Here is a 27668-nt window from a genome sequence, read left to right on the forward strand (position 1 = left end):
ACGTCACTTGAGATGGTGGCAGGAGGAAGGAGAAGGCATGTTTTTACCGTGATGGGCTCAACGCCGGCTCTGACATTTCAGTCTGCTGCTGACAGACTGACTGCAGGGACAGATGCGTAGGGGTGGTGGCGGGGAGGTGCCAACAAGGACGTGGGGGAACAAGGGGAGGAAACAGACATTAAAAAAAAAACAAAAAAAAAAACTTACTTTAACTCCAATAGTAATGAAAGTTCTGGAGTCCAAGTTCCTTGGAGGCCTGCAGAGGGGAAAAAAAAGAAAAATCAGGAGTGAGTACACCGTCACCTGGCATTTCATTACCCAGCCGTGGGGTTTGGGGCCAGTCAACCAGCCATGTCCACTCTGTTACTTAAAGGGCCCAGTAGCAGGGTTCTCAAACACATGCTGCCCCATCAAGGCTGCCTCCTCAGCCACTTCCCATGAGCTGATCAGCAGTGCTGAGTGACAGCGCTAGTTCACCCGTCTGGCTGCTGATTAGCCTGCCTACACCGTCTCAGGTATAGCTACAAGGATCAGGAGGCCACCAGCATGAACAAATGCAACGCGTTTGAGGGGGGCCATTGCCAGGCACAGGAAATTTGCTGGCCTCCGTCACCTGGCCTCTGTCACCATGTCCTGCTACGGCCAGTTTTAAATGCACAACCTCAAGTCTAACTGCAACGCTCAAGTACGACCGTAGCTCCTCTCAGAGGATTAAAGTGATGAATGTGCTCAAGTGTTTGCTGGGTGTGAGGCTTCACTGGCCCAGGAAGTCGACTGCGAGCAAGCATCAAACCAGAGATCTGATCGAGATCAACCCTCCTGAAACAAGATATCCAAAGAAACCGAGACAGAGATTAAATGCCTCTGCGGTGTCCTAGCTCTGCTAGCCATGGCTAGCTGTCTTTGCCCAGAAGACAACAGCCCAGAAGCACGAAGCACACCGCTATGAGGACACGAGATAATCCCTCTGTTTGTCAAGCCAGCGATGCTTCAGAGCCTTTATCACTCACTTATGACACTCAGGTGAGCCTTGCATCTTAGCAGCACTGTGCTTCAAGGAACTTTCAGATCCAAGGCTTTTTATGAGGCATCATCCTTACCTCCTAGGTTACCCTTCACCTTTAACAATTGTTGAAATGGTTTTTAACATCCATTTTCATCACTCAAGTTTGATTATTCTCTCTCGCCTGCTCACATGTAGCTTGTACAACTAGCTTCCTGGTTCTCTAGTTCAAGGAACATCTTCAAGGAGATGTCCCATTGCAAAGTGAAAGACACTGCATTTCTCTCTACCTTTGTGCAAATACCTGTAGATACCTCTTTACGACTGTGCAAATACCGCTTAGAAAGACCTGTACCAAGCTAGATGTGGAGCCTAAATTACTCAATGGTATTGCTTTCAAGAGAAGTGAAGGTGGCAGGAAGGTCATGGATGCACTGCCTGGAGACCCAGGTGAGGGTTCATGTGAATAGGCTGGATGGTCTCCCTTGACCACCAGCATAAGCCCATAGCTGGAAGGTCCTCTAATAAGGCAGTTAGACAAGCTGTGGTCCTGAAGATTGGGATGAAGATGCTGTGGACAGACAGGGCCAGCACATGACATCTCTCCCCCTAGCAGACATGACCGTGGCTGGATTGCTGGCTGCGTGGGTAAGTCACTGCAGAGGTCAGGCGTGCCACAAAACTGACAGAAGACGTTCTGAAGGATGAGAAGCTCAGTTTCGAAAGGCCCCGGGGGGTGGGAACACCCGAATCCTCAGCCTAGATGCTCCACACATACTGGCAAGTCAGTGTGTGGAAAACCAGTTCTAAGCGGCGCAGAAAGAGACTTACGTTGTGGTCACAACTGGCTGCTTGATGGGGGGACATGTTATCTTCAGATCCCGCTTCTTCTTGCCTTTCACTGAAAGAGAAAACACACGCCTGAGTCACCAACACTTTGGGGTCTTCTCCCCTCTCCTCCTGCCAGGGCTGCCTGGCATTACCCAAGTTACCATGAGAGCACCCGAGTGGCCTGCGAGCCCACTGGCACAGCTGGATCCAAATTGTGCAGAAAGGAAGTTTGGGGTACTTTGCAAATGGAGCCAAACCAGGGAACTCAACCCAACCTGGACATCTCCAACAGGATCAGCCCCCACAGGCAAAGCTACAACCACTGATCTGGAGCATTCGGTCCTTCAACTAGCTTCCTTACTCAGCCTCCAAGAGCAACAGCTCAGATGGCCTCCAAGGACCTAACCACACAACCCACTCATTTGGGGAGATCAGAGGCCTGATTTGCATCTGCCCGGCACCACCAGATATGCACAACAGGCAGCAGTGACGCTAGAAGATCATGAGCGCACCGTTCCACACCCAGCAGCCCCAACAGTGCAGGGGAGAATGAAGATTTAGGTTTCAAAGCTGATGCAAGTCACCAAGGGCATAGCAAAGTGTGTCCAGAGCAGGGAGATGCAGCACTAGAAAGCATCAGCAGAGACTATCCCCTGAATTCAGTGACCCAAACCCAGGCCTGCAAAGAGTCTTGACTGAGCTGAGCATGACCGGGCTATTCACAGCCCGCAATACTCTGAACATTCAACACGCTTAAAGCCATTGTTTGGCCAGCACCTACCTGGCTTGTGTGGCTCCAAAGATCCTTTGGGATCTTAAAAAAATAAAAAATAAAAAGAGGGAGAAAGATTGGATCAGTTTTAATGAAATCAGCCAGCTCTGGGTACCAAACAGATTTGGTACCAAACCGGCTTCTGAGCTGCCAAGTAACAAGGTCTTCTCCGACCTCCTCCCCAGCCACACCTCCAGCGGGAAGAGGTCCCGGGTGCATTTGCTGTGGGGGCGGAGAAGGGGCTGGCACCGGGAGCTGTGCTAGAAGCAAAGATGCCTCAAAGAGGGGTTGTGCGGAGGCAGGCAAAACCTCAGCATCAGCCGGGCTCTACTCCTGCTCCAGATCTGGGTTGAGCTCAGGAGCACTGGCCACAAGAGGTCACCAAACCACTGATGAAGCCACGGTGGAGACGGGATCCGGGGAGGTGGCTGGGCCCTGCCAGTGTCCCCGACTCCAGCCATGCTCAGCGGTGCCCCTTCACTCCTGTAACCCAGGAGCTTCCCCTTCGAGAGCATGGGCAGCCCAAGTGAGCCAGGGCGCAGGCCACTGCAGAGGGGATTTCCCAGTGCTCCCTCTTCCCAGCTGGCAGGGACCAGCTGGAGGGTGGTGGCAGCAGCAGCTTCCTGCCCAGGTAGGCTGGATCCACTCCAGCAGGGTGGTCAGGGCTTTGAGCAAAAAGGAACGTGGGGCACTGCCAGGCTCTGAGAAGGGAGCCCGGGGCAAACGCAAGTAAAGGCATCGCGCAGGTTGCCTTGCAGAACCCATGCATCCAGGAGCCAGCACCAAGGTGGGTAAGGATGCGGCCCAGGCTGCTTAGAGCCTCACATGCAGGGCTTGTCATCAGCCCCACTGAGAGCCACCAGCCTAGTGATGCCGCCCCATCTTCCCTGTGCCCAGTGCTCCCACCCACTGCTCCCTGCTCTCGCCTCTGCAGCCACCACCCGAAGCAGAGCCCTGTTTCAGGGCAAGGAGCTCAGATACCAAGGGTCGTACCTGGGTCAGGCTACCAGAGCTCTCAGTACTGGGTTAGGGGCTCCCTGAACCACACCATGTGTCCCTACTTACAGGGACGGGAAAAGGGAGAACAGGTGCAACTGCAGCTAGCCACGGCACAGCCGAGGTATCTGCAGTACCGACAGCCGTGGAAGCCCCAGTGGCAGAGACCGCTGCACCAGCTCACCTCCGACACCCTGCCTGGGGCTCTGCGGGGTCTGCAGCTGGCACTGAACCCCTCCAGCCCTGGGTGAGCTGGTTTACAGCCAGCCCAGGTGCGTCTGTAGGAGCTGCAGTTGCCCCCAGCCAAGCTGCTCCTGATCAGGCCAGCTGGATGTTTTGTGGCTGCAGGGGTGGGAGCCTCTCTACCGCTCAGGGCTAAGGACAGCCAGGAGCCACCGCTGTTCAGAGACATGAGGCCAATGGAGCAGGCACTGCCTGACTCACCCCGAGCATGCAAAAAGAGAGGGACAGCTTGCTGCCAGCAGCTCTGCCAACCATGCACACCTCAGAGATGCCCAAGCAGAGCGGTGCCATGCGAACGCAGGGCTAGGACCAGGAAAGTTCCTGCTCCCGTAGGTAGCTGCACAGCATTGGGCAAGCAATGTCCTCCTCGTGCAGGGAGCTGGCTTTCAACCTGCCCATCTCATGGGGCCTGGCCAGCCGACAAAGTCCAGCACTTAGACTTCTGCAGAGGGGGAGTGCAAGGCAGAGCGGAGGCCCCAAGACAATAGCTGAGCCCATGTGCACGCAGGACAGAATTGCTGCTACCTCGCTAACCGGCCTGGACAGGCTGATAGGTGCCAGGGGGCTGCAAAGCAGGTCCCCAGCCAACATTTGGGGGGGGGGGGGTACTGCCCCCAAGAGCACCTGAATTGCAGAGGTGGGTAACACCCACTGCTCGACTCTAGACACCGCGGCATGGAGAGCAGGTTTCTTTGGGCTGCAGAGCGTCACTGAGGCCTCTCACCTCGTTTCCCCATGGCTCAGGTCAGCAGCAGCCGCCTCCTTACACCTAAGGCAATATCCACATGCTCAGCATCGTAGAGCAGCAGGGCTGGAAGGGACCTCCAGAGGTCATCTAGTCCAACCTTGTGCCCGAGGCACTATCAGACTCACTCCAGCCCTGGGCAAGCCTCAGCTGCCCTCTCTGCCACCTCAATGCCAGTGACTCTGGCTGCCAGGGGTCATGCCATGAAGTTCTCACATGAAAGCCCACACACCGAGGCATGGCTAATGGCCACTACTCACCCCTGGCCCCGTGGCCCTGGAGAAACTGAGGTTCCTCGGGAACTGGCCAAGCTCTAGGGAGTGCTCCCCTGACCCAACTGTTGTGCTCATACTTGGCTTTCAAGGCTACCATCCCTCCCAAATGAAGGAGACCCTCCATGATGCTCCCTAGTTCTGCACCCAGACCGAGCCGGTCACCGAGATGTCACCCCCACATCTCAGCAACGGGCACAGCATCAGCAGCCCCCTGCCCTGCGGAGGGAGCTGGGATCAATTAGCAGCCCCCCTAGGATGCGCAAGGATGCAGAAGCAAAGGCCTTCACCAGCCCAGCCCGGTCGCTCCGATCCCAGCACCGCACGTGCATTCTCGCCACGCACTTGCAACACCCCAGCTACGGGAAGGATTTCGTGTTGCAACAACATCACCGCCACCTTAGCCAATGAGCATCCTAGAAAAATAAAGGGTACGCAGGAGCGCACACGGGCTGGAGGACCAGCCGTGGCAGCAACAGGCTTTGCTGTGAATTCTGCCCCTGGCCGGGAGCCCTGCCAGCAGCGAGGCAGCCACGGCACTCCCTCCCAATGCCCCACCGGAGCCCGGCAGGGGAAGGGGACCTATAAATAGCACTTGGAGATTTACACTCCGGTGACACTTCTCCAAAAACCTGCTTCAAAGCAGCCAGAGGACCCACGCACCTGCCCCGGCCTCCCTGCAGGAGGGGAGCTTGCTAGCCAGCCACAAGGACGGGGGAGCCACTGAAGGCAGAGCCCAGAGGGCGCCTTTGCTGCACCCTATCCTCTCCCGAGGCCGCTTGCAGCAAGAGGCACAGGCATCTCTCTCTTGCTTCGTTACAGCCCAGGAAATACTTGGGTACATGCTTCAATCCAGCCCTGCCTCGAGAAACCTTTCAGGTGGGATTTGCCTGCACGTGTCGTGCTCATTACCCCAGCTCTATGCACACACTTGCATCCCACCCAAATCCAGGGCTGGCAGAGGGGTTCCCCCCCACTCACCCTTCATCGCCCATGCTGCCGGGCACCCTCATGCACAGTCTCATCACCAGCTGGGCACAGCGGAAACCCGCTTGCATGTCCCTCAACCCAGACAGGCCTCCAAGGTCCAGGACAGCCCTGCCGAGGGGCTGCTGCAGGTCAGACATGGACTGGAGGGGTACCACGCTGGCTGGCTCTTTCCTCTCCGAGCCCTGGTACACATGTGCCAGTGGATGCTCAGAATACAGCAGCCCCCACTACGGGCACAGGGTCCCCGGTAGAGCCCAGACCATCACACACGGGTCCACAAGGGGCCATAAGAAAAGCCCCCGCCCATCTGGGACCGGCGGCTCTGGGGCGGTCCACGGGGCTCATCTGCCCGCCGCCCCACTCCCCCCTTTCTGTTGCTCTCCAGTTACCACAGCAACCACAAATGCAGAGACAAAGCTGCTTCTATGCCGAGAGGCCCCAGCCACTCGCCGCACGGCACCAAGTGACTCACTTGGCCGCCAGCTGGCCAGGCTCCACGGGCTGCGGGCACCAGCACTGGTGAAGGCTGCAGCCCTGCCCGCTGGCGCTGGGGATCCTGATCTGCTGGGGATGAGCCCGTGTGCTTCGAAGGCTGGGCTCCTGGTTGCCACCCTGCAGAGAACGACCCCTTGCAAGCAGAGAGAGGGCTGGGCTGGGGGCTAGGGCACCTGCCCTGACACAGACTGCCTGGGCGACCTCAGGCGAGTCACTCTGCCTGCGTCTCAGGTCCCCATCAGTGCAATGGAGGCAGCAGCTGCTCCTCCCCTCCCAGAGCTGCTGGGAGGATCATGCCAATGAAGACGGTGCTTGAGCACCCTGAAGCCTGGCTATACCCCAGAAAGTAGCTCCCTGCCCCAGGCAGGCAAACACAGTGCTGCACCTTTGAAACCCCCATGCAGCAATGCCCCTTTAGATCAACCCTAGAACAGCAGTTCCTGGCTCCGATCGGAGAGCCGTGACTCATCGGAGGCACTGATTGCAATGACCAGGGTCTCCACCCGTCACCTGTGCCGATGCAAGCCTACCACTGGCGCTCAGTACAGAGGACTGTGTGCCAGGCCAGCCCAGCCATAGCTGGATTGCACCTGCCCTACCCCGAGGAGGAAAATAGCAAGAGCCAGATTTCCTAGACACGCAGGCCTCCCCTCCCCGCTACAACGATCTGGTCTAGCGCGCTCCGGACTCTCTGCCTGCCGGCTGCAGTCGAGACACGCACAAGTTGCATGAGCTGCTGGCAGAGCTACCCTGAGACCACCCCCCAGCCCAGCTCCCAGTAGAGACCAGTCCCTCCCAGGAGAGCAAGCTCCAGTGACCCACCCCAGGAGGGATCCCTATGCAAACCAATTCCCTTACAAATGCAAGAGTTGCATGTGTAGTTACCAAGCCCCGTCCCCAATAGCTAGGCACCGTGTGAACAGACGCCTGCCCCATCTCCAGGCAAGGGTGGGAGGAGGGGAAGAGGACTCCCAAGTCGGTGGGAGAAGAATGACAAACGCTTGCAAGTCAAGACCTCCCATCCTGCCCTGGCACCCAGAGAAGGGCACGTGTCCACACCCCGTAGGTGGCTCTATGCTGCATGCGTCACCCTGACTCCCATCTCGCCCACGTGCTGCAATTCCACGAAGGCTTCAGAGGCTGCTACTTGGAAGCCCTGCAAGGGCTGCAAACCGTCTTCTTCCCCACCCAAAAGGCCTGGATGCTTTGCAGCTGCACCCCCAGGGCACCCACTTCCAGCAGATTTCAGGAACACGGAGCCAGACCCTCCGTGGACATTAAGCAGCAGAGACCCTCTGTCTGCCACACAGCACTGCTGATTTATGCCAGCTGCGAGGCCTTCCAACCAGGGCAAAAGACCAGAAGTCAAGCAAAGCAAAGGAAACAGCAATCAGCAGGGCATGGCTCAGCCTGAAAAAACTGCAAGGCTCTTCCGGCACTTGGAGGCACAAGCATCCCCGACTGGCTGTTAGCCCTTGACCGCCCTGGGCGGGCATGCAACGCTGCAAAGCACAACTCTCTCTCACGCAGGAGGACTGGGTTGACACAATGCCACCGGCAGCAGGAGCTGGCATGCAGGCTAGGAGCGGGTACCCGGCCCCCTTGCCGCCTGATACCGCTCTGAGCAGACCCGCAACTGGCTGCATCACCGCGGGGGGAGAGGTGGGGGTGGAAAGTTGGTGCAAGTTTTCTAGTGCAGGCAGGGTTTGGGTCAGCGGTAACCAGCCCCCGCCCTCCCCCTCCCAGTGTCTGCATCCTCCACACAAAGAGAGAAGCCGTTTCCTCCCTAGCCAAACGCCCAGTTCAGTCTCTCGTGCCGTGATCTTGGGAGCATTCGAGCAGCCGTTTGCATTTCCTGGTGCCGACAAATTCCAAGTCCTGCACATACAAGCGCTAGGCATCCACCCGCACACAGGCACGGACACCTCCTACCACGTCGCACTTTTTCCCAGCGACTTCACTGCCCCCGTTCCTGGGTGACATGAATCTTAAGAGCTGCAAATAAAGCTCTCCGACTGAGCTGACCTTTGAAATCCAACCTCTCTGCTGCCTCGTGGCCTGTGCCGGCTCCAGGTAAAGGAGGACAGCAGCAATCCTGTCCCTTCTGTAAAACACGGAGACGCGTTTCTCCCCCATTAATGAGCTTTTGCTGGCTGGGCCTGGGAGGATTTTATTCTGCATTCGGCTAACTGCTCTTCCTGAAGCTGCAGAGTCCAGTCACACAGGGAGGAGCAAAGTGCAAATAAAGAAAAGTGGTGGTTTCCCCATGCCGGGGAAACAGTCGGTAAAAACCGGCTCGGAAGCTAGATAATGCATGGGGTGACAATGCCTTTCACTGAAGGCAAAGCCTGCAGAGCACGGACAAGAGGGGGGACGGCTGCAGGTTGCAGGAGCCTGGCAGAGACGGCCACAAGCCTTATTTGCACAGCTCTGCAGGGCTGCAGAGTGCTACCAGTGCAGTGGAAAATGAATGCTGGCCACTTTCCAGCAGCCCATGGAGCCTTTTTAAAACCCCAGCAGCCTCCTTTCTGGCATCGCCTCTCTCTGGTTTTCAACTTCTGCAAAAACAAAAATTAATACTTTAAAATAAAAGTGAACCAGGAGGAGGAAAAGGCAGTGCCAAAAAACCCCCTTCCAGCCAGAGCCGCCTGCAAGAGCGAGCAAAATTTAAAAAAAAATAAAAAATTAAAAAAAAAAAAAGACACTCCGGCGTCACCTGTTAACCTCTGCAGGAACAGCACCTTGAGCTGCAGGGTCTGGGAGAGACAGAAACCTGCCTAAATCCAGCGCAACGGGGGTTTTCTTGCAGGCATGAGTTTTGTGCAAAAGACCCTGAAACCCCTGCGATTTGCAAATGCAAAAAAAAATGCAGGACACCCACTAGATTCACCCTGCAAACCTCTGCCGGGCATAGCCACCCCCGCTGCCGGCGAGCCCCGGCTAGCTTCAAAATGCAGCCCCTCCGAGCAAGGTTACACAAGACAAAACCTGCGGGGCATGAACAGACAGAAACAGCTTTTTAATCCTTCTCCCCCCCACGCGCTACCCCCTCCGACCGACCACGTGCATTGGAAATTGCAACATCTACCTTGTTTCTTGTCCATGGCTTCCCAGAAATGAAGAACAGGAACGGCACGCCTTGAAGCTGCAGAAATCCAGCGCCACAGAGCTTGCCGCAAACAAGGCTGCTTATTTGCAAAGAGAATGCATGGTCCCGGGGACAAGGCCCCCCTCCCCGAAGCTCTCTCCTGGCAGCAGCACAGCGCACTCAGAGCATGCGAGGGCTTTTCTAGGGAGCCAGGGAGGAAAGAGGAAAGAAAAAGACGGAGAAGGTGGAGTGCAGGGCTCCTTCCCAGGCAGCTGCTGAACTTGGCTGGTTTCAGCTCCGGTTACACTTGAAAGCTCAACAGTTGTACAGCTGCGGCAGTCCGGTCACCAGTGACGTCAAACAGGAAGCCGGAGGGGAGCCAATGGTGGAAGCCAGCGATGTGCAGCATCCCACTGCGCAGGGGTCCCGGCAGAAAGCGGCTCGTTAAACCCGAGCTGGGACGAGAAAGGCAGATTCGGCCCCGCTCTTTAACCCCGAGGGCAAAGCCCGGCCGTGGGGGCTGACAAGCAAACAATGAGAGGTGACAGCTGGAGGGGACGCTCCTCGAGAGGTGTCACCGCACATAGCCCCAGCCCGACGTCATGCTTATAAATCGACGCTGGCTTCCAGAAAGTGCCCATTTACCAGGTCATCGGGCTTTCACGGGTCCCAGACCGCTAGCCTGCGGGGCTTGCTCCCACTAAAATGGGATTGCATGGTACTAGGAAAAGCCGGTGTAGCGGCAAAGAGCCGCCACGGTCCTTGCCCCAGTCTGGACAGGGATGCTGAAGGAGAAAGACAGCACAAGGCACGGATGAGGGTTGCACACGAGTCGTGGGTCTGCCCAAAAGGGATTCGCTGCATTGAAACGGGGATGCTCTGTGGACCGATGATGCCTCGGCCGCCCCAGGGGTCAGCACCCCGAGCATCGTACAGGACACGGCTTCACAACCCTAGGATGGCCGCTTGTGGAAAGGCAGCACAAGCATAGCGATTTGGCTCGCCTGGCCTCAACTCTCCGAGCTGGGCACCTGCCCCGCAAGCCATGTCAGCAGTGAAACAGGAGCTCCCTGGAGCAGGGAAAAACCAGCTGCCGGAGCCTGCTGCAGCGGGGGGAGAGGGGAGGGAGTGGAAGAGAACCCGACCGGAGCGAAACGAAGCTGATAGGGGAGCGCGGAGCCCGGCGATATTTCTGTCGAAGGACTCAGGCAGCAAGACCGCTGCCTCTAGCCAAGACGCACCCCCGCGGGGGGCAGCAGGAAGAAAGAGCCCCTATTCTTTTACATTGCAGGTGACATGCAAAAAAAAAAAAAAAAAATTGATATATATATAATTCTGCATCTAACAACCATTACCACAACAAACAGTGGGAACGCTGGTCCATTCCAGTCCCGGCGCGGCGCTCCGCAGCTATTCCAAGGACAACAGCCGCCACCACGGCTCAGATGGCAAGAGACAAACCACTGCCTGGATTTCACTAGGGAAGGAGGAGTTGGAGGCTGCGGGGCGCGGGGGCTCGATATCCCATCCCCTACACACACATGCACATAAGCATATACCAAAAAAAAAAATAGAAGGGCCAGGTCCTTTTTATATCCCCAGCTCTGTCCAACCAGGCCAACAGAAGCCGACTCCTGATCGAAGCCAGATTCGTGGCAGACAAGCTGTGGCTTTGCTTGTTTCCAATCATGAGTCGGCCTGGGAAAGACACGGCATCCAGATCCTTTTACCTTCCCCAAGAATAGAAGCTTGCGGGTGACTGGCTTGGGAAATATCCCCCGATTCGCAGGCTAACCAGGAACAGATGCGCTTGCGGACTGAAAGGCCTGCGATGAAGGTAGCAGCACAGCCCACTCGGATTTTAAGTGGTGTTTAAGGCTGGTGAGGCTATTTTTCCGCAGCAGGGTTTTCATACCCAGCCTTGAGAGTCAAACTAAGCTTGCCAAAACTAGATGCCAGATCTGGCCCAGTCGGGCAGCTGCTAGGTATCTCTAGCTCAGTGTCCCATCGCTGCCACGTGCCAGCTCTGGGTGTTGCAGAAGGGAGAGGCAGGATTAAGTCCTCTTGCCATCTCCCACTTAGATGTCCCAAAGCATCCCCTCTTGAAGGCTCAGATCAAGCATCGTGGCTTCTTCACCTGGCATCTTACCATGCATGTGTGTCCAAGAAGGCAGTTTCCCTCAACCGCTTTGCAGAACTGCTCTTCTGGCGTGGTTCAGGACCCACCGAGGTGCAGCGGCTTTAAGCCCAGTTTACGGAAATGGGAGTCTCCTCCCTTGCTTGCTCCGAGGGTCTTACGGCCAAGGGCAAGCAAAACTCAGGGGCAACTGAACCCCAAGCCTCCAGGCTTGGACCTGCAAGTAGGATGCCTGTCAAAGGATTTGGAAACATCTGAAGCCCCAGGTGCAGGTAGAGGGTGTTTGCCAGCAGTAGGGCCACTTACGGTTTTGGACTCTTGGATCTGGAATTAGTTTTGGCTAATTTGGCTTTGGATACAAATTAAATTAAAAAAAATAATAATAAAAAATAAATAAAAATGTCCCAAAGCATCCCCTCCAAGATTTGCTAGAAGCAGCACTAGCTCGGGATCTTCTCCGTGCTCACGAGTAACCCCTCCCTGCCTGACTTGCAAGTACTCGTCCTCGCAGCGATTTCCTGTGGCAACGAGCTCCACCGTTTGATGACAAGCTCTGGGAAACCGGCACTTCCTTCGATCAGATCTGCACCTGCCCCTTTCGGTTTCACTGAACGGTGCTCGTGCTCTGACAGGTCAGAAGCTCCTGATGAGTCTCCTCGAGACCAAGTCCCAGGCAAGCAGGAGGCCGAAATGTCTCGAAGCGAACGGACGCAGCAGTCCTGGAGGAGAGCCACCGCACTGGCCTCTATGCCTAGCAGGACTGTCGCAAGCCCAGGAGGTGTCAGCTCAAGCAGGGATCCCAAGCCTTGAAAGCAGCAAGTGGAGCAGCGCTCAGACGCTGCTCACTGAGCCGTTACACAAAAGGCACCGTGAGTTTTACTAACAGCCCCCAGGAGGAAAGCACCTTCCCTCCCGTCTCAGGTCTCAGATGGATCGACCACAGCAGAGGAAGAGGAAAGGGACTTGCCCAGGGTCAGAGCAAGCCCACGACAGAGCTGGGCATGGCTGGCAAGAGGGCCTGACCCTGTGAACTGCTCCAGCATCGGGTCTCTGGGCTTTCGAGGTCGCTGCTCCCGCCAGCCAGCAGCCCTCAATTAGTGGAAGAGCACACCCTCCAGCAAAAGTGATCTAAAGCAGAGCTCTGCCAGCACCCCCGCCCTTCCCGTACCAATGGCGACAAACAATTGTGCTGTTGGAAACACTGAGACAGGGCTCGCAGCAGGGTGAGAAGCCCCTGGAAACCTGGTGGGACCCTACTCACGATTGGGGAGTGGGCATTGAGGGTTACAGGTTGCACGGACAGGAAACAGCGGGGAGAAAGGGGGGGTTCTCTATGTTAAGAAGCAATATACATCCTCTGTCATCAAAATGGGATCAGAGGAGGGCCAAACCTTCTCAGCAGCAGAAAGGGATCTCGGAGTCCTAGTCGACTCCAGGATGAACATGAGTCGTCAACGCGACGAAGTGATCCACAAGGCTCACCGCACTTTATCGTGCATTAGTAGATGCGTGACAAACAGGTCCAGGGAGGTGATGCTCCCCCTCTATGCAGCACTGGTCAGGCCGCCGTTGGAGTAGAGTCCAGTTCTGGGCATCCCCACTTCAGGAGGGATGTGGACAACCTCAAGAGGGTCCAGAGGAGGCCACTTGTATGGTCAGAGGCCTGCAGGCAAGGCCCTACAAGGAGAGACTGAGGGACCTAGATCTCTTCAGCCTTTGCAAGAGAAGGTGATCTTGTGACTGCCTATAAATTCATCCGGGGAGGGCAGCAGGGAATAGGAGATGCTCCATTTACTAGGGCACCACCTGGAGTAACTAGGAACAACGGCCACAAGCTGCCAAAGAGCAGATTTAGGTTGGACATTAGGAAGAACTTCTTCATGGTGAGGGTTGCCAGAATCTGGAACGGGCTCCAAGGGAGGTGGTGCTCTCCCTTGCCTCGGGGGTCTTCAAGAGGAGACTGGACAAACATCCGGCTAGGGGTGTCTGACCCCAGCACTCTTTCCTGCCCAGGGCAGAGGGTTGGACTCGACGACCTACTGAGGTCCCTTCCGACCCTAACATCTGTGAATCATAACTCCTGAAAGAACCATCATCATCAGGATGAAAAGAAAGGTCCCTTTTCCCACCCTTTACATGACAGAAGTGGTCCCAAAAGCAACAACAGCAAAGTCAAACAGCTCAGCCAACAACAGCAATTTCTGTCTGTAAGACGGACAGGGACCACCCGTCCCTCGGTGGGGTTTGCACAGCGCCCTGCACCACAGACTCTTTGTGCACAACTAGGGAATGGCTACAATGGGCGAGATGCCAGCGGCTCTCCGGGGCTCTTCCAACCTTGATTTATGTACTTCTACTTTTATTTCCCAGCCCTGATCATTGTATTTCTAAGGCTTTTCCCTTCACACACACACTCACTAAAAAAAAACCCCCTAAATACCCAATGGCTCTCACAACACAAGTAATAAGAGCTGTCTGTAATTGGAGACTTCTGGGGTTTTTTTTGGAAAGTCAAGCAGAACCGAAGAGCAGAATTAGCTAGGACTGCACTAAGCCCTTAATGGGATAAAGACCTTCCCATTAAAATATGATGTAAATTCCATTTGGGAAATTTCATGGTCATTTAGTGATTACAGGGCAGAAAATCACGCTGCTGAGGCTGTATTTCCATCTCAGGAGCCTGCGACCACACAGACCACGTGAGCCCTTTTGCACCCAAACCCTCTGCTAGTGAACTGTGTCACTCGCCCAGCTTGAGCACAGCCTCTACATTTCAATGCCCTCCGATGGACATGCAGCGCCAGAGCTTGCGACAGCAACATTCACTCGGGTATTTCCCCGTCTCCTCTCGGCCCAGAGGCAGAGGGTGAATGTACTCTGCTGATGACAGGCAGACGGCTGCAGGGAGCCGACGTGCTGTGCCGCGGAGCTCCCAGCCCTCCCCAGCAAGAGGCACTCGGAGCACCGTCTGCCTCGCGTGGCACGCACCACCAGTGTGTGCAGGGTACGTTCAGACCTGTGGGCAGCGAAGGGGTCGGTGCACACCCCAGACGGAGGAAACCCAGCAATCACAGTCCGAGCCCTGCGTGCACCAGCAGGCAGCATCGGAAGCCTGCAGCTGGCCTGCTGCATTTTGCTCCACACCAGAGCAGAGGAAATCCTGCAGTTCCTCTGTTTTTAATGAGAGCTTTGAACGAATCCAAGAGTCAAGGGAAAAAGGCCATCGCAGTCACCCCCTCGCGTTTTATTTGGAGATGCTGCGCCCATATGCCCCGGGGTCAGGGTAACAGTTCATCATGCTGACAGTGCCCAAGAGCAGCTCCGAGGCTGGCTGTCAGCAGGGACCTGGCTCTCTGGCAGATGCACAGAAAGCAGCCACAGCCTTTGGCACCTGAAAGCAGCACAGGGGCGACATAAGCACAACAGCCAAGCGACCAGCAAATCATTGCTAATAAAGAGGTGCAAATGGCCCTCATTAGGTTTCAGAGTGAACACAGGCTTATGATGAACAGGGTGGAGATAATGGCTCTCGGGGTTACTATTTTGGTCCTTCTGAAGTTCCAGGAAGACCTCACTGGACAGGTTACATTCCACTCGCATGGTCTAGCTAACCACGAGGGCGAGAAAAAAATGTTTGCAACGACAGCTGAGGCTCTGAAGCCCAGCGTTGTTCCTGCAGCTGCAGGGCTGGAGCACATGCCGGGCTCTGATGGGAATACAGTCCTTGTCTTGGCAAAACTCTCAGAGTGCATCCCACTTGCATCAGAAAAACAGATGCCTTTAGGAGGCGTGGACTGCCTGCCTGGAGCTTGTACACGGCTGTGGATACAGGAGGTGCCATCCCCTGCCAAGGGTTGAACGGCTTTGTGCCAGGAGCCGATACAAAAATTGCAAAGCAACCTGGGTGCAAGGGGTGTGACAGGTAACAACATCTCAGCTGCAGCAGCTAAGCAGAGCTGCTTTTGTCCATCATTTTATAGCATTGGATGAAGCAAATTTCAGCTCACGAAAGCTTGTGCTCTACACATCTGCTCTGGTTCCTCTATAAAGTCTATGCTGCCTTCTACTCGGCGTCGAACTACGACAGCGATCCATCTCCCTGCTCTGCAGAACACAGGGCCGTGCATCTGCGTCCTCTGCTAATGCGATATCTCCAGGCATCGGTGTCTGTGGCCGCGACAGGATCTGAAGCTACTGACTGAGGATGAGAAGAGCTGACACCTGAAGACCCCGTCTTAGACCTAGGACAGTCAGTCACAACGAGGCAGCGAGGAGAAGGAGATCCCGCTGCCTGCTGCATTGCGCTGCGTTAGCATTTTTGCAGGGACTCGGGTAGAACAGGATCGTGGTTACATGCCTAAATACCGTGTAGGCAGCCACTGGGCAGATTAAGACCCGACCTCTCCATCAGTGCAATCCTAATGCAAACCCATGTCACGGCCTAAGCGCCCCTCGCTGGCAAGCTTGTAAAAAAGACAAGAAACCACAATCGGTGGCCCCACCTGACACGAGATCTAATCTGGAAATGCAGAATCCTGCCTCTGTGCTTTTTGCACCCCCGCGCACAGAGCTGAGCCTAAAGAGCAAGAAGTATTCTCAGAATTACGAGTGCTCTCGGGGGACGGAGCCACAGGCGGCACCGACTCGGCTGCAGACACCAGGGAGACTGGCCGGCAGCCACCAGACAAAGGGCTGCAAAGGGAACACAGCCCAAATGCATTGCAGTTGTTCCCAGGCACAAGAGAAGAAGGAGCCAGGAGAGTCGAGGAAAGTGCAGGCAGCATCTCATGCATCCACACCCTGCCTACCTAACCCCAGGGATGGGAAAGGGCTTAGCGGAGCGGGGGTAGGAGATAAAGCTGTTAATCATTGATTTCTCAGCTCAGTGGCTAAAGGAAAACAGCATCGGTTCTGGGCGCAACCCAAATCGAAAAATGTCAGCTCCTTGAAGAAGAGGGAAGACACAAAAAACACTGCATGAAATCTAGTTCTCCAACTACCCGCCCAAATAAATGTTTTTAAGTGGATTTTTGCTGTTGGAAAGCAAGAAGGGGTTTAAATCTTTTTTATTATGAAAAAGGTAGCTCCATTTTTAAAGGTAAAGACAATATAGTTAATTAAAAAAGAAAGAAAAAAAGCCAGGGCCGTTCTTCAGGATTCTATAAAAGTTTCTAAACAAGTATTAAAGTGTATAAAAAATTTCCCCTTCGTGTTTGGCCTGAAATGATTCGCCTGGATTCACAAAGATTTTGTCGCCCCACAACTATCTTTTCTAGCAACTCATCTGTTTGCACCAAAAAGTTCACCTAGCCCAGTGGTCCTCATCCTTTTGAGACTCACGGCCCCCCTCGAAAAGTCTCAGGTTTCCACTTTTTTTTTAGCTACGGAAAAAAATAACAGAGCAGTTTTTCTGTTGCAAAGAACTCGGAAAGACCCAAGGGGGTCAGAGCATTTCTAAAACTATGGATTCCTATTTAAAATCTCAGGGTGTCTCATGAATCGTGTTTGCATGCTCCACAGTGCTAACATCAGGTAGCATCCTGCAGCACCCTTGACGGCATCTCAAAGCACTGGTTGAGACTCACAGCCTGAGCCCCACTTTTAACAGGTGCCAAAGACAACCCAGAGCAGCAACAAGAGATCTTGAAGCCTTCCAAAACACACGGAAGGAACAGTTCCCGTCGGAACTAGAAGTGTAAAAACGGATCGGCCACCTGCTCCGGGACATCGAATCCAGTGACAAAGAGCCAGCCCTGACCATCTGCAGCTGCCTCTCGGGAAGCAGGTCGGAGGTAAAGCAAAGCAAGTGCAGGTGTCTGTCTGGGCAAGCAGCTCAGACAGGCCCTTTCTTGGAACAGCCATTTCCACCCCAAGAATGCAGAAGGCAGCTGCATCGACCCTGCAGAGATGTTCCCCTCTGGGATTATAAATCTGGCTTATTGCCTCTCAGCGGCTCCCGAGGAAAGCACGCACTGTTTCCACATCCAAGTTTGTTCTCCAACAGCTTCAAGTTTTTCAAATTCAGCCTGGGGACCATAAGACCAAGCGAGTCTGTGCATTACCACAAGCAACAACAGGCCCCAGGACAAACTGGGAGGATGCATGGGACAGTAGAAAAGCTCCTGCTCTTGCAGGTATGCGAGTACTATGGGAGAAAGCTCACCAGAAGCAATAAGTGCCTGGAAGTCTTCACAGGTTCCACCGTCCGCCCCACCTGAGCACAAGGCTGGGGAGACATTTTTACCATTGCTCTTCTGATCAAGGGAACATCTCCAGCATGGAGGGGCCAAGGAGACCGGCAAGGAAAGCAGGAGAGATGCAGAGCTTGCCTCAAGTGAACAGTTTTTTAGCTGAGACTGTTACAGCAGTGGGTGGGGAGGGGGGCAGCAAGCCATAGTCCAATTCTCCTGATACAGACACCTTCACACTTGTGAACCGTCATCCATGCCCATCCATTGTCTCCAGCCTCAGAGGACAGTGTCTCGGAGACACAGCCCTACAAAGCTCTGCAGTCACCTCAGCCTTTTCAACCTGCCAGCAACGAGGCAACAGAAGCTGAGACGGACACTGCTTTGTGACTCGTAGCACAACAGAGTCCTAGGCATGACCATGTATGCAGGTAATGGGGTCCTTCTTCAGTCAGGGCCCTACCTGCAGGTCAGTGGCAGGATGCACGGTTTGAATGCTTTGGTGCATTTCCAAATCCAACATCAAGCCCTGGGCCACAGAGCCCCGTCACATCAAGTTATTCCAGTGAGAGAGGAGAGGGGGAAGGAGAGACCTGCCCATTAGAAAACTTCCTTGGTTCTTGCCCCTCAAATCAGTTTAACCAAATGATCTTCCCTGGTGCAGCGGGCAGGTACAGCTCTGTCAAGCCTCAACTAAACAGCCACCACCCTGTTGGAAGGAAACGGGCTTCTCCGCAGACAGACAAGCCCCAACATGTCACGCATGCATCCTGGGTCAAGCTCTTGCAGGCTGGGACTCCACACCAAATCGTTGGACTGCAGCCTGCCGCCCCCAGTGTGCCTGGCAGGAGGTGTTTCCCTTAAAAGCAAGATGCCAGACCTATAAACTAATCTCAGGTTTAGCAGCGTCAGCCCAGAGGCATCCACAGAGCAGAACGTGAGCCCAGGGATGGGGTGGATGGGGCACACAGGCATCAAATCCTGAGCAGAGAAGGGAAGCTCACGCTGGCTTGCTTCCATAAGGTTGTGACATGCGGTACCCGCCTAAGGGAAACCCCATGCAAAACCCCCAGGGAGGAAAGGAGCAGGGAAATCCACATATCACACAAAGTGCTTTGTGGTCAGACAGCCCAGTGCAGACTCGAGTGGGGATGCTGGGGAGGAGCACGCTCTGGACGGAGACCAGCTAAGGGTGCTCCGGGCAGGGGAGGTGTGCGTGCTGATGCCAATACGTCGGATTCAGAGGGTCATTCTTGCAGTTTTCACCTGGCTCCCGTAGAAGCCACCTTCTGCCCTCACCGCATTTACTCCCCAGTTCCCTGCTGCTGTCTCCAGCTGAACAAGGCAGCAACTAAGATCAACTCAGCCTCCAAAGAGGCACTCCTTGGGTCGAAGCACGGTTTTACTGCACTGCTAGTCCAGAGGCAATTGCAAATGCTTGGCTCTTGGGGTGCACAGCACCCCACCAGGCATCCCAGCTGTGCCCAGCACCACGGCACACACCAGGAGACCAGTGCCAGCTGCTCCCAGCCTGAGAGCGCACCGCGCCCCTCACTGACGCCAGCACAATCCAGCCAGGTTAAAAAGAGGCACTAAAGAGTTAACACAGGAAAAGTCCGGGCTGGAGAGCAGTAATCTGGAAATCAAACACCACGGCTGCCAGCGTACACACGTCATTAGCACACAGGCAGAGGTCACGCAGCGCAGTGCAGCGCACAGAAACACGGCAAGACAGGGCTAACCCGGGAGCGGGTTTTCTACACAGGCCTCCCCGATCCCATTCACAAGCTCGCCACCCACGCGCCGCCTGCCACCGCCTTTTATACCCTTGCTTTATTTGGTTTCTATGAACACTGTGCTCGCCGACCAATCGGAAACGGGAGTCAACAGGAAGCGGAGCTTGCTGACAGGGTGAGAGTTAAACGGGCAAATGCACGGGAGACGGAGCAGGCCAATCGGAGCCTGCCGAGACGCCAGGGCATGTCGCAAATCCAGCAGCCATTCAGAAGCGGCTTGTGCGACCGAGATGGAGGAGGCTCTGGCCTAGTCCGATGGCTCCACTAGCCTGGGTTTCTGCCCCACGGGGCCACAGAGTCGGCTCGTGGTCAAGACCCCGCATTGCAAAGGCACCTGCCAAAGCATCTCGGAGGGTTGCAGTGCAAGGTGCGGGAAGGGATGGTTGCAAATCCCTCGTGCGCTGCTAAAATGCAACACGCTGGAGAGGAGGGAAGCCCACCCCCCCTCCCCGCAACCACTTTAAATAGGAGAGGAAACGTGATCGGGCGCACAACGGTTTCTTAAGAGACTTCAGGATTGGCACATCTGCCTCGTAGGAAAAGAGCTACGTCGTTTTCTAGCAAGGAGCTGCAAAGAGCTCTGCTTCTGCAGCTCGTCTTAGAGGCGATGTGCCTCCTCGGAGGCAGGGCATGCCGGGGCACTGGCTCAGCCCTGAGTCAGAGGGACTTCCCCCTAACCCCAAACTCCATTTCCTGCCGTGCCGACTTGAAGTCGCCCTTCCAGGTCCCAACCCAACCGGATCCTGCTGAGCTTGCATGACCTGACAGCTGCCAGGAGGCTGGGGAAGAAACCTAGCCTCTGAGCCCCACAAGGCTTTGTGCTGTGGTGCATTTTCCCCCCGGGCCATACTAGTTGGCCGAGCAAATTCCCGTATGCAAAAGTGCAGCCTGTGGGAGTGGATACGGACTTAGATCAAGTGCAGAGCGACGTGCTCGAAGAACCCCAGCGTGAGGAGTCAGGCAGAGCGACTGTCACCGTCAGCTGGTGGTATGGATGGGAAAGAGCAGGGTCTGGCGAGGTGGGTTTCCTTGACCGCCAGCTGCTCTCTCAGCTGTCCCCCACATAAATCCATAGCAGGAAGATGCACATACACACGGAGAGATTCATCCAGCCAGCTAGTCCAGGCTTGCAGGTACTCATTAGACATCTGACCCGAGTGTCTGACCCAGCATGTTTATCTGCCATCAGACACGGGGCTGCTGCCACCTGCCAGCCCTTCCCCACCCCCCCAGTCTCTGGTTTGTACCATGAATTGCTCCGCTGGCACTCGGAGATGGATTTACTGCTTGCACAAGGCCTTGGCCACCCTCCGAGAAGCCTTCTGAAACCTCCGGCAGGATCAGAAAGGCCCCAAAACGTGCTGCCACAGCACTCTCCTCCATGCAGCTTTTGCACCCCTTTATGTGCAAGCAGACGTGGCTGCTATGTTTTACCCTATAGTAAATGTACTCCATGGTAAGGGGAGTCCGGCTGGCAACCATCCACTTTGCACTGAACCGAGCAGGGGAGCAGATGCAGGACACGTTCCACGTATTCATTTCCCCAGATAATAAGGGGGAACTTTCCCCTGGATCTGAGATTTACTCTGCAGAAGGACTGCTTCACTTTTACCAAGCTATTTATTGTGCAGTCAGTGCATCGTGCCCAATTTCAAAATGGAGTAAAGCACTACAATCCCAAGTGTAGACAAGGTTTTATAAGTCCCTCTGGACAGATATCAACACCCTTTAGTTCCACGAATGCGCTCTCATGCAGGCACCTTTAAACCTTAAACATCCCCCAGGAAAGGGCTGTGCCACTTATTAAAAATACTGTACATTTCCACCCTAACCCCAAAGGACTTTGAATCAGTACAAGAACTGTCTGTGGACGAGGGCTTGGTGTAACCGTACAAGGCAGCTCGTCCTTTCACATCTGAGCATGTCTGAGAAGATATAGGCAAGATGTTTCAAATTCCCTCCTGCAGGGAAGAGGGTCCCGTGCTGGAAGCCAGAGTAGAAGGGATCACTGTAGGTCAATTGCCAACATCCGGGGATCTTTACCCCATGTCGCTCATATGCAATCATAGAAAAGTTGGGCTGGAAGAGACATCTGGAGACCATATCTAGTCTAACCCCCTGCTTGACTCTCCCCCAGCAACCCAGTTGCTTCGCACCCGCCTCTCTGTGAAAAGCAGCAGCCTGGAGGCCCAGTGCTTTGCTCAGACCCCAAGCCCTGAAGCTGAAGTACTTGGCACAAGGATGCCAAAGACTTCCGGCAACAACAAAGGCTACCCCCAGACATCGCCAGAAACCTCAGAAGCAGCCGGACGGGTGGCGGCCTGTGAGCCTGGCATACAAAAAGGACGTATGTCACCAAGACTAGGGAGTCTCTGCAAGCGAGAACAGGCCCTTGGACGCTGAGGCAGACGGCAGCCTGGAGCTGCTACACGGCCGCGCTCGGGCGAGGTTATCTGGTGCTAGCAGCTGGACAGCCTGGCGGGTGCTGATGCCAAGCCTCAGCAGGAGGTTTGCAACCTCTGATGGGAAATGCTTGCACCATGCACCCGGGAGGTTTCTTCCTTTCCAGCATAAGGATTCTTTGAGGGAGGGGATGGAGGGAGGAAGGGTGGGTGCTCTACGAACAATACTGTTGGCTTAGCCTGGCCTCCTCCCCATCCTGCCTCTGCTTGCAGCTGCTGCACACCCGACTCTATGATCTGGAGTCGGCTCAAGTGGCAGAGATAGCAAACTCGCCTAACTGGAGCGAACTTCTAGAGCCGTCCACCCTGGCCCGGCAGCCAGCATCAGCTACCTCGAGAGAGGTGGCGCCTAGCCAGCTCCATTAACCCGGCACACACGAGCCTGCAGAGGCCGTGGCGGGTGGAACCAGCTCACGTATTTCTGCAGCCGTGCTCATGCCCAGCCCTTCTCTCTCTGATCAACACTGGGAGCTCCCAACGGATCTGACACCCGCTGGGCTGTCGCCTCTGTGCCCGGCATCGCTGATGGACTGTCCTCTCCTTGCTTCCTGAATGGCAAAGTCGGCGTGACAGCCCCACAAGCAGAGGGTAGATTAAGGGCAGAAACCTTTTCTCCCAGCCTGCTGCTCTCACACCCCAGCATGAATCAGACGCTGCCTGGAGTCCACTGTTTCAGGCTCGAGACTGGAGAGGAGATGCTCAGACCACGATGAGAAGCAAAGGGCTCAAACGCCAGCCCTGGAAATCGCGCCTCTGTAAATCACATGCTCCAATTCCAGCACGACACGCAGCTGGAGCCTGGGGAGCCCCCGCGGAGCTCAGGCCCCGCTGCGGTCACGACAGCCCCTCGAGCCTGACAGCACACAAATCAACCACGCTTCCCCGTTTTCCATGCAGAGCGGTAGCACACCAGTGACATGCAAGCCAGCAGCGGGGCACTGCCAGCCTGTCCTTCCCGGGGCTGCAGAGAGATGCCTACTGACAAGCTGCGTGACTAGAGGTTTCGCTGCCTTGTGCTTCGTGCGCTCCAGAAACCAGGGTAGCCGGGTTCTCCCTTGCCAGGGTGGGAAGGGAACAGGAGGGTTAGATAATGTCACACATCAAACTCCCTGGCTAAGGCTTGCTGTTCTTTGCCTTAGGGGTTGCCTTTGGTCAGCAGAGCCAAGCACGCATCCATGCCCAACTTCCAGTCTCATAAATCCCCAGGATCTCTTGGTTAGTAAAGTAAAATCCCCTCCTGGACTAGCACACCCAGCATCGCTCCCCCAGGAAAGCCCCTCAGAGGCTGCTGCATTAGCCATAGCAGCAAAAACAGATCGCTGGCAACAACCCCACCAAACCCCCGGGCTTGCAACGCGACAGCTCTGATCATAATTGCCAACTATTTCACAGCCACTGCAGCAACCACAAGCCCTGTCCCTTGGAAAGGCCTGACTTCCAGCCTCACGACTTCCGTGAACAACTGAGCACAGCATCAAACAGAGCTGGAACTTCACTACCCCGGGGGCTGCTGCCTGGGCTGCGATCTCCAGAGCCTACGGGGGCGACATCATGGCCACCGCGAAAAACCGTGCAGCGAAATGCAGCATCGCCACGCAATGCAAAGGTCGCCACACCAAAACGAAGCAGGCAACTGGCTCCCAAGCCGTTGACTGTGAGACGGCAGCAGAAAAGTGCAAGAGAAGCTGCTGCTGGTCCCAGAATGGGCCGAAGTCCACAATGCATTATGGTCAAGCTGAAAAACAGGGATGCGCCTGGTTCTGGGGGGTGCACGGGGCCTCCAGGTACATTTGCCATCTGCAAGGTCCTGCCCTGGGCACCAAGAAGGCCTCAGGATCCACCCCACTGGCTATTGCAGACCCTGGCCTGATCTTCCCTGCAGCACCGCAGGGTGGTATCAGTGGCAAGGAAAAGCAGTGTGGGATCAGGCATCAGTAGCTGCATCCACGTGGAGACCAGAGTCTTACCACACCCCAGGGTGCAGGGCACAGGAGCGCAGGCTGGACCAGGCAACGAGCATTGACACTATCTCCCGACCAGCCCCGCACCTGAGCCTGGCACCAGAGAAGCAGCAGCTCATTCAAAGACCCTCCCCTGTTACAGGTCTTCATGCAGCTGTATTTCCATAAGCCGAGTCCCAGCCAAGCACACCCCCCCAAAATAGCTTTGCACATTTTTCCAGCTTTCCGCTCTAGTGTCATTTGCAGACCGCGAGAACCACGCTCCCTCCCGGCAGAGGCCCCCGGCAGCAGGAAGGCTGGATCCGGTGCTCAGAGCTGAGCCGCAAAAAGGGAAGTCAGAACGCGTGGGCTGGCAGAGCAGAGGCTCGCAGGCACCACTCACTCCTTCCGGGCTCAGGGCACGGTTTCATACCGTAGGAGGAGCAATGGGCTTTTGCTACCTTGTGGCTGGGGCTACAGGAACTCACTGCAGGTGTCCCCCTCCCCCTGGGTCTCAGGGCTGCATCCGCCCCTCAGTGCAATGCTGGAGCTTTCAACCTTGCCTTTAGAGGAGCCAAGATCTGCTTCCGGGGGACCTGAGCACGTGCCATTTGCCTCCTTTGCGATGGGCGCGATCCTGCCTCAGCACAGGGGTTTTCACTGCACGACTTCCCGACTGCCGGACTGCTCCCAGCTGCAACGTGGCCATGTCTACGCAGTTTGCTTACCATGCCCAGCAGCTCTCAGGCCTACTGCTGCAGGCTGGTGGCCTCCTAAATCAGAAGCTACCTGGCCACATCTGCAAGGTTCATCATCAGGCTGGCCAATTAGCAGTGTTGAGCAACCACGCCAATAGTTAGGCAGCTCCCTCCAGCTAAGCAGGGACACTGCATGGAAGCAGCTAGACCAGGGGTGGGCAAAATGTGGCCCTCAGGCCAGATGCGGCCTGCCAGGCCATTCTATCCAGCCAGCGGGTCCCTAAAAAATTTAGAAAATTAATATACATCTGCCCCTGGCTGCCTGTCATGTGGCCCTCAATGGCTTGCCATAACCCAGTAAGCAGCCCTCTGCCCAAAATAATTGCCCACCCCTGAGCTAGACCAAGCCTGGTTTTGGAGCAGCCTCCCCGATGTGAGTTTGAGGATGCCATTACTCAGGACAGTAAATCTAGCGCTCAAACAAAGCCTCCAGCCCTCCTTCCTGACCTTATTGCCCATCCTTTTAAAGCAAAACGTTAAATGTTAAAGCAAAACATTAGGCTTGTTCTTTTAAAGCTTTCAGTCTGCAGCCGGACGTAGCTCAGCAGGTGCACTGAAAAGCAAGGTTGGAAAGTGCCCCCCTGCTGTGGCAGCACCTTAGGACATCAGGATGGAGAGAGTCCACTTCACCATCACCCTCAGATCACTGCAGCCCAGCAGACCAAGGCTGACCTCAGGGTACAGAAAGCTTTTGCGCATCTTGGTACGGCCAGACTCTTCCGTGCAAGATCAGCTGGAAATAGTAGGTGGCAAGTTTATCACCCCAGCCGGACACACTCTCAGCTCACTTCTACCTGGCGAGTCAATCTGATCATCACTGGTGATTTTCCAGGTGAAGCCAAAATGCTCCCCAGCACTGCAGGGGAGGCAGGGAGGGGAAGAAAAATAAAAGATAGCTGAACTCAGCATTAGGTGTCACACCGAGCTGAGGTGCTTCCCTCCAGAGAGGTTTGGGCAGATCGGTTCACGCTGGAGGAAGAGCTCTCTCGCCCAACATCATTCCATTTGCAAGCGTCACGCAGCCATATAAAGTTACGTGACATCTTAGGAAACTCCAGGAGGTACAAGACTATCCTGCGATGGAACAGGAATAACCACAGCCGCCTCATTGCAAAGATGGACGGGGTGCCTGTAAATATCCCCACGGGGAGCTAAAGATGCTGTGCCTGCCTCTTGGTTTTAATCAGGCCGTGACATAAAAGGGAAGCAGAGAGGAAGCTGGTTCTGCCAGACACCACTTGGCAAGTTTCCCCGGAGGCACAGGAGGAAGCTTCAGCCCATCCAGGAGGGCAGCTTGGGACACCTCCTGCCATGGCTGTCACCGAAGCACATACAGCCGGTGCAATCTCCCCAGGTGAAAGCGGCTGTCCCAAACCAGGGGCCATCGGTACCAGACAAACAGGGCAGCACACGGCTGCGGAGCTGTGCTCCCCAACCAGCAGGCCTTTACATGGAAAGCATGCATGAGCAAGTAGGGCTGAAGATGGCACACGGAGGAGTGCACAGCACACGGGAGCGGAGGTGTTCAGAGCAGACAGATGCTTTGGCCATTAGCTGGGGGCAGCACAGTGGGAAACAAAGGAAGCAGGAGAGGGGAAAAATGCTCGGGCCAGACGCAGGCTTGAAGAAGATCTGAACAGAGATGGAGCCGTCCATCGCAGCTCGGCAAGAGAAGCAGATGCTTGCAGCATCTGAAAAGGCTTGGAGGCTTTCAGCGTGATGAGGAGGAATGGGCTGCACGCGTGTGCTCAGCACAGAGGGAGGACATTAGCAGCACAATCGTTCAGGGCAGGTGCTGGCTCTTCTCCAAAGCCAGTGTGTGCAGCCAGCAGCCTGGAAACCAGATGGTTTCAAAACCTCCTCCTCCCTGCCAGCAGCACAGAGCACGTTCTGCAGGCAACGCGCCCCCCTCCACTCGGCATCCTTCCAGGGGCAGCAAACCTCGCTGCCAAGGGGACGACCCTCGGGAATCCTGCTCCCGTCTTCAGCTCGTACCCCAAAGGGCAGATGCTGGTATTTAAAGCAGAGCAAAAGCCCCCACGTCCCTGTGCCTACCGTCCTTCCACCTGCAACTCGAGCAAAGCAGCCTGCCCTAGGCCCAGGCACTATTGCCCCTTTCAGCAGCACGGCTGAACCCCTTTAACCCAGGAAGCCAGGGCTAGCTTGCGCTTCTTGCTTATGAGTCAGCAGCTCCATTCAGCACCATTATGTCGCTGCTGATTCATCCTATGGTTACACAGCAAACAGGAAACACAAGTCCACATTCCCTCCATTTAAGATGCAGCTCATTTAAAGCAAAGGCACGCTGCGTGTGTTGTTCACCCACTCACATGGGGCCTGACTCCAAGTTTCCTGTGCATCAGCCCTGGCGAAGGAAAGTCCCCCAAAAACCTAAATCCAGTTTATTCCCGTGACATAAGAAGCAGCCACTGAAGCTCAGGAGTATCCGGCACTGATCACAGGACAGGAACAATCTGCCTGCTCCCACCCTTGTATTTCATTAGACAAGAGGATGCCCAGGACCATCGTCCACATGCTGCTTTCCTTCCCGACATGCCCCGCTCCCTTTCTTTTCCTCCGCAATGATCTTGTAACCTCCCATTATGTCAGCTGCCTCACCAGAATGCAATCCCCTCAGGCCAGGGACCTTGTCTTCTTACTCAGAGGCAAAGCACGAAGGACACGCTGACGCCATATAAATAATACCAGCCATTACACACAGTCAGCCCGATGCAATGCGGGCGCTAAAGGAAGTGCAGGTAAGGCCTGACAGACACACTTCGGTCAACGTGCACCAGAGCTCGCGGACTGAGCGCCGCTCCATCCAAAACATACACGAGAGCTCGGGAGGGCCAGCTCTGCCCCTGCATTTCCTCCTCGGCCCATGCAATCGCACCCCCTGAAGCTACATCACGCGGCGCCCAGCCTGCCACCAAAACAACGTACAAAGTT

The 27668-nt window shown here is 55.4% G+C and overlaps 1 protein-coding gene across 2 annotated transcripts in view; it reads right to left on the reverse strand.

Annotated features, from left to right (window-relative positions):
- The window catches only part of MAP2K3 (mitogen-activated protein kinase kinase 3), a 45589-nt gene that overhangs the window by 15905 nt on the left and 2016 nt on the right, over nucleotides 1–27668 (reverse strand). Inside the window, exons 1-3 of one of the 2 annotated variants that reach the window (XM_014604329.3) lie at nucleotides 9436–9787; nucleotides 1835–1904; nucleotides 208–256 (exon numbers count right to left, since the gene is read on the reverse strand). In XM_014604329.3, coding sequence (XP_014459815.1) covers nucleotides 208–256; nucleotides 1835–1904; nucleotides 9436–9451 — 135 coding nt within the window. In that variant the 5' untranslated portion in view covers nucleotides 9452–9787. Of the gene's footprint in view, nucleotides 1–207; nucleotides 257–1834; nucleotides 1905–9435; nucleotides 9788–27668 lie in introns of those variants that run through there. The other variant, XM_014604330.3, reaches the window with a different exon arrangement.

Source organism: Alligator mississippiensis, chromosome 13 (assembly GCF_030867095.1).
Source record: "Alligator mississippiensis isolate rAllMis1 chromosome 13, rAllMis1, whole genome shotgun sequence".
In the NCBI taxonomy this organism is placed as follows: Eukaryota; Metazoa; Chordata; order Crocodylia; family Alligatoridae; genus Alligator; species Alligator mississippiensis.